General features: G+C 37.6%; 1 protein-coding gene across 2 annotated transcripts in view; it reads right to left on the bottom strand.

The window, feature by feature from the left end:
- PCGF6 (polycomb group ring finger 6) overlaps nucleotides 1-10,794 on the bottom strand; it is a 39,679-nt gene extending 28,885 nt beyond the window's left edge. For both annotated transcript variants that reach the window (XR_015773201.1, XM_088059564.1), the window contains exons 1-8: nucleotides 10,367-10,794; nucleotides 9,324-9,423; nucleotides 7,918-8,014; nucleotides 7,330-7,385; nucleotides 6,356-6,415; nucleotides 5,657-5,765; nucleotides 3,646-3,673; nucleotides 2,986-3,084 (exon numbers count right to left, since the gene is read on the bottom strand). Coding sequence is in view for 1 of the 2 variants with exons in the window: in XM_088059564.1 (XP_087915690.1) it covers nucleotides 2,986-3,084; nucleotides 3,646-3,673; nucleotides 5,657-5,765; nucleotides 6,356-6,415; nucleotides 7,330-7,385; nucleotides 7,918-8,014; nucleotides 9,324-9,423; nucleotides 10,367-10,663 (846 nt within the window). In the remaining variant the exon portion in view is untranslated. The remainder of the gene's footprint in view (nucleotides 1-2,985; nucleotides 3,085-3,645; nucleotides 3,674-5,656; nucleotides 5,766-6,355; nucleotides 6,416-7,329; nucleotides 7,386-7,917; nucleotides 8,015-9,323; nucleotides 9,424-10,366) is intronic.

Here is a 10,794-nt window from a genome sequence, read left to right on the forward strand (position 1 = left end):
GTAATTAGAAGGATACATAAACACATACAGAAAATTAATCATTGCCCAAAGCACGGAGTTCACAACAAAGCATCAGAAAGAGTAAACTACAGTCTTCCAGCTCAAGAGCTAGATAAAAATAAATTAAGCCTTAACCTTCAGATAAATTAGAGAATTTAAAGCATAATCCACTTGCAAATGCAAATACAGAAGTCTGAAAGTAATTTGAAGCTTCAGAGTAGGAAAAAAAGAACAAAGGCAATAGCTTCAAAACTACTTTTTAGACTTCTTTATATACTGCTCCACATGAGTCAGATGGCTTATTTCACATTTTCATTAACCTAAATCCATTGCACTTGTGCAGGTCAATGAAGAAGGGCAAGTATTAGCTCATATTCCAAACAAAAAGATTAAGTCAGAGATGTCTAGGGAGAGCCAGGAGTTCAGGGGGGTGGGGAACATACCTTCTATCATTAACAGAGAATGACTGAAATATTCTCAAATAGTATTTTTGAAGACTGTCAAACTAAGCTGATATTCCGTAGAAACTGACTGCACTCACAAAACAACCACACCTAGTGTCTTCATGAGAAGTTTCAACAACGAAACCAGAAATGAAATTAATATACTCTGTGCCTACCTTACAGTCAAATCTTTCAAAGTCCCAAGTAAGATGCAATTCAACACTATTGCAATAAATCTCCTGTAGGTAAATGTAATAAAAAGTACTGCAAATGTAGTGCATTTTAACTCAATATGTCTGAAACATAAGTTTCTGAAAGAAACATCCAAGCTTCACAAGGAAATCAAATTCTTGGACTCCAGTTCCAAGCTAAACACACCCAACTCAAGACATTTTATATAAAAAAGGATTATTTTAGGTAATGAAGATAGTTGGAAATTAAGACTAAAGAAGCAACATGAAAAGGAAGACCTTGTCCAAAGTTAGTATCTATTTATTTTTTAACATACATTGGGGAAGCTGACAGGAAATGAACCACTGCCGTCCTCAACACTTCCAAATTTCTAGAGCAAACTAAAAATGCAGCAAAGAATCTTCTACATTTAAATTCTTTGCACATATGGTTTGTAATCTAGTTCTCTGAATTCTTCTGCTTGTGCTAATTCAGAATCAGGTTCTCCTTAATTTTGTTTTACAGTTTATTAGCCATCCTGGGAAGCTGGAGTAAGACATGATTCATTAGGTTTATTAATCTTCAATGACATATCTGACATATCTTTCACTTTCTGCATGTTTACCAACAAACCATCAGCTTCAGTTCTGTGTACTACCATGAGAAGGTAACAGCTCAGTACATACACTCCTTAGTCCCCATAAGACTAAGAAATGATCACTCAGGCTAGAAAAAAATACTTCCAGATTCATCTCCTGGATTTCCAAATTTTTTAAAAGTGAGCCTGGATATCTTCAAGACAAGAGTCATGACTCGGGGCATAAAAATCAACTACAGGTTTCTGATGACCAGAAAAATACTTGCTGAAAAAAAAATAAATGGGAGCACATCATTTAAGATGAGAAAAAAAGGCAGCCAAGGCATCTGTCTGTAAAAGAAAGAAGATTTATCATTTCCTCCATACAGGCAGGGCTTGCACTGAAGAGACCATGATTAGAACTAGCCAATGATTGTGCCTTACACCACAATGACAAGCTTCATACTAGCAGAGATAGGAGTGACCAGCTCAGCATCAAGCAACATCTTGAGAAAGGAAGTCTATGAAATCATCAGCTCTTAAGATGTAGTAACATGTACTCACCAATACGAGATTGTACCTGTCTGGCAAAGTCCAAGCAGAAAGTAACTTATGGGTGAAAAATTCTAAAGTTCTCTTAATAGATGATGTAAAGATTTTACAGTCTTTCTGAAAGACACCCAACACACAGGCCCAGGCTGATTTTGAAAGATGGACACCTGCGGTTTCCAGGACTCATGCTCTTGAAAATTGAGATTCTGATGTGCTATTTAAGAAAATCCAAATAAACACAGCAATTCCTTCCCCTCAAAGAAACGACGACTAAATAATGCAAGATGTTTCTCCAGCCTCATTTTGAGGATACTTTTATTTGTTTAGAATATCAAGTCATCACCATGTAGAAGCTACAGTCTCTCACTGAGAGGAAACCAGCAAATGAAAATACATTAATTCCTCTGCAGGATGAATAATTCATATCTGATTTGCTTTGTCACCACTGAAAAGGTATGCAGCATGAATCCTCACTACTGAGGCACACAGCCATGCTGTACTGTCCCACAGTTACTGCTGTATGAAAACAGCCTTAACTCCAAACCCAGCACTAAACTTCTACCATTTCTATTCACATCAGCATCAGCTTCATCTTCCGGGAATTGACAGCTTTAACAATTATTTACACATTATGAAACTCTTGCAATTTCCCATCTGAATGGCTGCTGAAATACACTGAAGAATTGGAAACTGGTTTTGACATGCAGTTCCTCTCAAAATGGTTGAGAAATATGAAGCTAAATTCTTTTGTACCATATTCTGCTCCTTTGAATTCTTATTTGGAGGAAAGTGTCTGTGTTTGCATTCATACCTTTAATTTCAACACATCCATCCATACTATAATTCTTTCTTAGCCCTTGTTTGCCTTCAGTTAAATTTTATTATTATTCAGCCTGCACCTGTCTCTGCCTTTGCATGCTCCCACATGTGGGAATGTTCCCACATTCCCACCTTCCTGTCTAGTTTTACCTTTAAAACAGCAGAATCTCTTGGCTTTGAATTTCATTTTTTGAAATTTTACATGGCTCTTTAGAAATTCTGTCCCATTAGTGCAGTATTATGAAAATCTGAACAGGTTGCAAATGAGTTAGAAGAGTTGTTCCTTGCAGCTCACAACATTGCAAACAATTTTTTAATCCTTACTACATAAAAAACTCTAACACTACTTCTAGAATCTAATGAACAATGGAAATGTCTGTCCAAAGCACAGACAACTTGTGACTGCTACAGCAAGTGATGTACCTGACAAGCAGGGTCTAGATCCATTTTTCTTCTGAGGAATTTCTCCACATGTCCAATTGTTGCCTCCCCAGAAACACGCACAAACTTCTTTTCCAAAGGCTGCACAGAATAAAGATTTTAAGTTAAAGGTTTTGGCACTAATCCCTCATAAACTCCAAACTCAAGCAACAGCCCAGTAACAGGGAAACAGCTTACACTTTTGAACCCTTCTCTTATCTACCTGCAGATTACCTCATAGCAAATGGACTAAATACATATTAAAACAACAGATGCTGTTTAAACATTTAAAAAATAATAAGCAGTTGGTTATTTTTTGAATGTTTTAAACAGCCCTATGCTCTGTGTGGCCCAAAGACCCCAGGATAAACAAGGCAGAAAGAAGGGCAAATATGAGACAAGAAAGGATAGGAGGTGATACTGAAGCTGAAAAAAGATGACTAAAAAAATACTGTGATATATGAGGATAAAAAAAAATGCTGGGTAGGTGTGATGTTATACAACAACAGGTTTGAAATACACTGTAATACAAGATTGGTTATTATTATTGTGATGAAAGCTCCAGCTGCGCTCAGTATAAGAAAACTAAACTAAATTAAATATACTCAGGTTATAATTCCTTCTGAAATAAACTGTAAGAAAAAAATTTAATCACATTTGTACCTTAAAATTCCCTGTGCCTTCATTAGCTCTGAAAAAACAAAAGAGTAAATAGTCAACATTGCTAAGATCATCAGTTATTACTATCCTCAAGCTCTTTATTGTTACAGTGACTTACTGATTTATGAGTCTAGTATATCCACTTATTTTCCCAGCTCAGGCTTCTCCTTTCACTAAATTACCATACATAAATTAATACTGGACTGAATTTATATATCTTTTTCTCCTACCCTTTATTTTTCTGCTCCACTTTTCTTGTGAATTCAGCTATTTATGATGTTAAGATTTGTCTACATAAAATGTGAGTAAAAACCAATGTAGCCTAAAGCAATTTTTAAACACAATATAACACTAACTTTCATAGGAGTAGGTTGCAGTATTGATGCTGCTTAAACATTCATACTTCATGATCCTTGATATTTGAAAACCTTAACAGATATTACCTAAGAAGTTACTGACAGAACACAACCAACCACCTAAGGGGCTCTCTGGGCAAGATGCTGGCATTCCAGACTGTTCATATGACAATATTAATGCTAATTAGTAATGCATTAGTGCTAATTGATAGCATTAATGCTAATTAATGCTAGGAACTCAAGAAAGCAACATATGTTCCTCTGGAATGTGAAATACATGTTAAGGTGGCAAATAACCAAATTTCCAGCTGGCGTCAGCCAAGGTTCATTGATCTGCACAGCCTGAGCACATGATCTACCATTGATAACCTATACTCCACACCTCCTTCTTGTAGTGCAATGTGTAAATTTCTCAATTAATAAAGGCAAATACATGACATTTCATTATTCTTGCACTGCATTAGCAAGTATGTACATACGAGAGAAGAAACAGCGCAGTATTTTCATTGCACTGGAGATGGCAAAAAATCAAACATTGCTATAAATCAGCTGACCATTTGCTACAGCGAATAAATGTAACACTTGTGCAGACCACACATGAACATGGCACTTCAAGTCACTGTGACTGAATATCTCCATGTCTAAATATGTACCAGCTATCAGATAGAGCTAAGGAAATCTGTCGTGAACTATGAAACAAACATCAAAAAGCTTTTTCACTACAGCTGTCATTTTCTTTGATACAGTTCCACCGCCACTGGTGACCACATTATAAACTGTAGAGACACAATGTAGACAGTCAGACTTTCAAAGTAACAATTTCTCCGGCTGGTCCAATCTATTCCAAGTTTTCTTTATCCAAATTGCTTTACTAATATCTCATTGCCAAAATAACCTCTTTGATTTTGATTATATAAATTATCAAAGGTTTAAAAAGTCACTAAAATAAGATACAAAGTAGATGGTGTTAAGCCATCTTTTTTTTTTTGTTAGAAATATTCTGTGTTTTCTTTCATAGAAATAACAAAACCACAGCAGACATTTCCACATGGTATAGAAGGTATTTGCACAAAGCATTACTTGCTTTGCTGCCATTGCTGGACATTCAAAATAAAACTACCAAAAAACCAAATAAAACAGATTCAAAAGTCATCTTGTTTGTCAGGCAGGTACAAGTTTACTAGGTTTGAGGTCTAAATTGACTTCTGCAAGTCAGTCACGAAGAAAATGAACACCGAAATTAAGGCAAGTATGTGGATTCACAATGTTAAAAACTTTATTATTTGAAAGCCTCTGAGCAGATCCAGCATTACTGGTGCTGCCACCTACAGGGATCAGGGACTGGAACAGACAGAGATTGTTCAGTTTACTGAGACTGCAACAACTTCGTTAAAAATAAAACACATCTACATTTTAAAACTGTACTTCCTAGGAAGCTACTTTTATAGGAAGATACATCTTAAACATTTAGTTATCTGCATCATCTACCTGTGCATAGCTGGCTGTCACTACTGCACTGTAAGTTAAAACTGGCTCCCCATTACTATTTGAGATGGAAGAAATGCACATTTAATGAAAACCAAGAGCCAGTTAATGGTCCATCACATGTTAGCAGCACTCTTGTCAGTCAATTGCTCTTAGAGTTGCCCACAACTCACCCAATAAACTCCAGAAGTATGGAAATGTCAAGTTCTGGTGGGATCCGGAACACTGAGCCCAGAACTTTTCGAGGTCTTCCTCTGCTCGGAGGAACTGGCTGTGGGACAGCTAAAATATTCAAGTAGCCAAAATGCAAAGATAACTTGAAATAAAAGCAGCATAAGATACTAACATGCACTGAGCAAAACAAAACAGCTCACCAGGTAAAAAAGCCCATGCAATTAATCCTCTTTTTTTATTACTAAATCAGCTCTTCCTACTTTCTATGCTGAATCAGAATTTTAATAGCTTTCAGCACAGAACTCTCCAAAGAGCTTTGTTTGATAAGAAGACACAAAATAATTAGAATAATCCCTGACTGTTTAGCAGACTTTGAAGCTCTCATTTCTACTCCTTTGTAATGTTTATTACTTATTAACAGCCAGAAAATAACATTAATGCACATTTTATGTATATTTCCTGGTTGTAAGCAAAATATGTAGTTTAAAATAATTCAACCATGATCAGGGTTTAAGCGTTGCCAATTCATCTATTTTTGCAATCTGAGATCTGTGAGTTATAATTTCCATATAACTAAGACTCCCATATTTCCAGTAGTACTTCCATCTTCAGTTGTGAACTCATATTTTAAAAAAAGTCCTTAAAATAAATTATTTGGTATTTCCTTAACAGTGTTTCTTAGGGTGATTACAGCTCACCTGGTTTGGGTACTTCTAACCCTCTTTCTTTATAAAAGTCATGCATTTGTTTTTTCTCTCCTGAAAAAAAATGCACAAGACAGATTGAAATGTTTCAGGTGCTGGGTATAACCGTTCTCATTGACCAATTTTCAATGAGAAAATGGCCTAAATGGTTAGAGCAGTAAAAACTTTCCAACTTTCTACAGACCTTCACCACCACTAGTATTTCATGAGCCTGAGATACTTAAGAAACCCTGACTACAATTTTATTAGTAAAAACTGGGAGGAAATCAGAGAAACCGGCCATGAATAATACTGAAAAAGCTGCAGGAACTAGTATCCTTCTGGCTGTCACGCCTCATAACATGACATGGTATTTTATAACATGTTCACTTAAAGCACAGTACTTTTATACTATATTTTTATATACACACACACATTTTTATATATATACATATATTTTTTACATATATGTTCATGGCATACAAAGCAATATCATCTATAGTCCATAATCCACTCAGCCCACCCAGGGGGACTGTGCAGGATAACTGGCTCCCAAAGTTGAAGATAAATGAGATGAGACAGTGAACACATCTAAAATCAGACGAGTAAATACAGCAATGAGGAAAAAATAAAAGCACTTGAGAGAATCAGTCTCAGCATTTTTTTTCTACTGAGCCAAGTGAACTTTTTACACAGAGTAATATGATCTAGCTCTACTAAAGTAAGAGGAATGACTATGAAATATTATTTGCATGTTTACCTGGATACTGTGACAGCTGTGTTTCATGAGATATGGTACACATCACTACCACAATAGCATTTAGCAGCCAAAAAGATGCCACAGTTAATGTTGTCACAGTTAATTCATTACAACTTATAACCAAACATCACAAAACTATTTTAAGGATTCCATAGTAGAAACTTTGAATTACTCTGTTTTCTGTTCTTTTCAATCTTTACACAGTAATATAAAAAAGAAAGGGACTTACTTTCCTCCAGGTTGACAACTAATTTATAGACTATATCTTGCAGTTGTCGGTCCAGTCTATGAAAAAAAATAAATAAATCTTTGGTGCAAGACAAAATGGTTTCAGTAAGCTGTAACAAAGATGCCAAATACAACTTGAAATGGGATGTACATAGAGTGACAGAGCAGCAACTTCACATCTCTAAATACTCATCCTGACAGCGGAGCTCCAACAGAAGCCATGGTGTTTAAAGCACCTCCCTTCATGAATAGCTCAAGAAGGTAAAACTCAATTTTTTGAGTTAATAAATATACCATGCCCAAAAGACTTCCTCTTAAAAGGAAATCAAAACAAATAGTTAATTGTTTGAATCACTTGTAGCACTGAGCAAATGCATAAAAATATCCAGGGCAGGGGTACAAACCCTAGAAATGGTTAGAAGTTGATACAAACTAGATAAAACAATAAAGAGAGTCTTTTTATCTTAATTATTGTGGTGAAACTCACAATAGTTCAAAAGAACACAATGTGTTTCTTGTAACCATTCCTTTGTTTCAAATAGGAAAGCACTACAAGTCTGTACAACAAAACATGGGACAAATTTATTACCTGATATTATAGAGGGGCTGTGTCTGATGTACAACAATATTGCACTTTGGACATCTGTTGCTATAATAGAAGTGTCTCACGATGCAGCTTTTACAAACTGTAAAGAAAAGAAACCAGGAGTCACGTGTCCATTACACAGTGCCATCTGCTCAGGCAGAAGGGGTAAATACACCCAGACTTCCCATACAAAATTTGTCAGAGACAAAATGAAGTCACTGAACACTCCTAATCCAAAGGATGCATGGGTGAGTGTTCAACGTGTATGTAGAATTTGAGCAGAGCTAAGGCAGAATGTTGACTGCTGAAAAGCACCCTACAAACACTTTCAGTAGAAACAAGGTAAGAAACTTAAGAAATCATAACTGCCATTTTCATTATGTTTTACAAGTCCTTTAAAATTTGGAATGAAAGCTACTAAGTGGAAATACCTAGCATAAATAACCTACTATCAAGTCAGCTCCCCATCAGCCTGAACAGAGGAAACTTTTCCATAGCATTTTTCAGGAAAGTTCTAAAACACCACCACTACTGCATTTGCAATATTATGCTGTCCTTACTAACAGCTGTGCCTCTTTGTAAATTGCAAACTGTGTTGAATACTTTGTGCTATAGAACAACCTAGTGAGTAGTGCTCCAGAAAAAGGAAAATAAAAAATAGAGAGAAAAAAAGTTTTCCCTCTATACAGTGTGAAGTTTGGGAGATCTAGTAAACCAGGATTCTTGGATTCAGGTATGAACATGGGTGTGGCTGAAAGAGTTAGCTTCAAAGAAAGTGTTTTATTAGTTTGGAGAGAAAACAGTTCTGTTAGTACTGGGAAAATTGTTGGCACTAGGATCAAGGCGGAAAAATAATAAGACAAGCACATTGAAATCAGTTATTTATTACCCACCTATTTCCATTCATCAGATTATGGACAAACTGTCCCATGGGTGCAGACCACTGTTTCTGTATCTGAACCGGTACTTCCACACAGGCACTTATGGGGTTTTGTGAATTTACAAGCTCACATCAACAACAGCTTAGGAAACTTTCTAGTCCATTAAAAGCAGAGCCACGCACAAACCTTCTTTTCTTAGTTACACACTCAAATTCCCAGAGCCTACTCAAAAAAAAAAATAAATTTAAGAAAATGTATGTAGTAGCTCTGCTTCTGTCTTACTTGGGCTTTATCTTTTCCTACACCTTCTTCCTTCATAATATGGAAAGTTGACTTCATGACTGATTGATTGATTGAGTAATTTTCTGATGCCTAAAGTATCAATATATATCTTGCTTAAGGAACAGAATAAACGCAACACACATTCACTTCGAACAGAGAAGTGTTTTTCTGAACTCAGAACATTTCAACAGCTGAATTGGTTTGAATTTGCAACTAAACCCTTAGACAATACTGACAAATACTTACAGGTGTGCAGACATTCTGTAATAGTTGTAGCATCGATAAAGTAACCCTTGCAGATGGAACACAGGATGTAGGGGGTCAACTCTGCGAGGTTTATCATACGCTGCAAACAAAAATTGGTAAGTTTGAATACACAAGCTAAGCCATGAAATTCCCTGCAGCTTCCAAAATACCATAGCCCTAAAACCATGGGAAAAAATGGGATCAATATGTTACAGGAATGGGTTTTCCTAACAGATCAGTTGCTTCCCACATACAGCTCTTTTCTGAAGACTTCTACCTAGTCTTATAAATTGATCATTTTGACAACAGTAATCCAATTTATTTAATGAATCATACCTAAAAAAACTTTAAGCAATCATTTTGGGAGAAGTTCTTTTGGATAAACTCTTTTAACAAAATATCACATAACCAGCAAGCTTGAAGTGGATGAGGTGGTAAATAACATTATTTGGAAATGCTCAGCAATGCTCAGTTGGAGTCCCAAATCAAGATACAGAGAGTCTGCATGACAAGAGACAGTCATCTCTTGTTTGTACACACAGTTACAGATTATACAAATACACACAGAGGCAAAGGCTGAAATTTCACTGCTTTGAATCCTAGTCACGAAGAACATTTACCGGGAACGCACACAAGTAGTTCCACAACAGCTTTCGTGGCTCAATAATACAATTTCAAAAAAGAACAAATTTCTTCAATAGCGACTATCTGAGATGTGTCTGAAAGAGCTGACACATTAGATTCTTACGTTTCCTCTCATCTCAAAGCCCGACTTAAAGGCTTTCTTTCCCTCAATAACACCATTCATTTTGCTCACGTGCCACGGTCTACCACCCTCCACCACCCTCTCAGCCACGCCGAGAGTTTGCAAGGGCTTCACTTAAATGAGACAGATGAAGTGAACTCGGATAATAATAAAATATATATTAAGATAAATAACAAATATAACAAAATAGTAAAAATAATAAAAAGTCCATTACCACACGCGGGGCACGCCGGGAGCGGGGCCTGGCGTGCCCCGGGCACCCTCCCGCCACCTTTACCTCCCGGTCGTCGTCCGAATCGAGTTCCCCGTCATCCGTTCCGAACCGAGCCCTGGTGTCGCTCTCCATCTCCTCCTCCTCCACCTCCTCTTCCTCGTCGTCTTCGTCGTCGTCGTCCTCATCGCCGCTGGACTCCGAGCGACCCCGCTCGAACTCGAAGGGGAGGGAGCGCGACCCCGAGCAGCTGGGGGCCCCCTCCATGTCCCGGTCCTCATGGGCCGGGCCCAAGCCCTGGCCCGCGCCCGCTCCATCCCCGCTCGACAGCGCCGGGACCCCAGATCCGGTGTCTCCCTCCATGTCCACGGACCGGGGCTGCCACGGCTCGGTCCTGGGCCCGGGGCGCAGGCGTGGGAGCGCTGCGGGGCACGCTGGGAAATGTAGTTCTAAAGAACGCAATGCTGCTCTACCGCGCGTGCGCTGGGCAACAA

Source organism: Pseudopodoces humilis, chromosome 9, assembly GCF_049639895.1.
Source record: "Pseudopodoces humilis isolate 2021_Gansu_Grassland_sample_001 chromosome 9, ASM4963989v1, whole genome shotgun sequence".
NCBI classification, from domain to species: Eukaryota; Metazoa; Chordata; class Aves; order Passeriformes; family Paridae; genus Pseudopodoces; species Pseudopodoces humilis.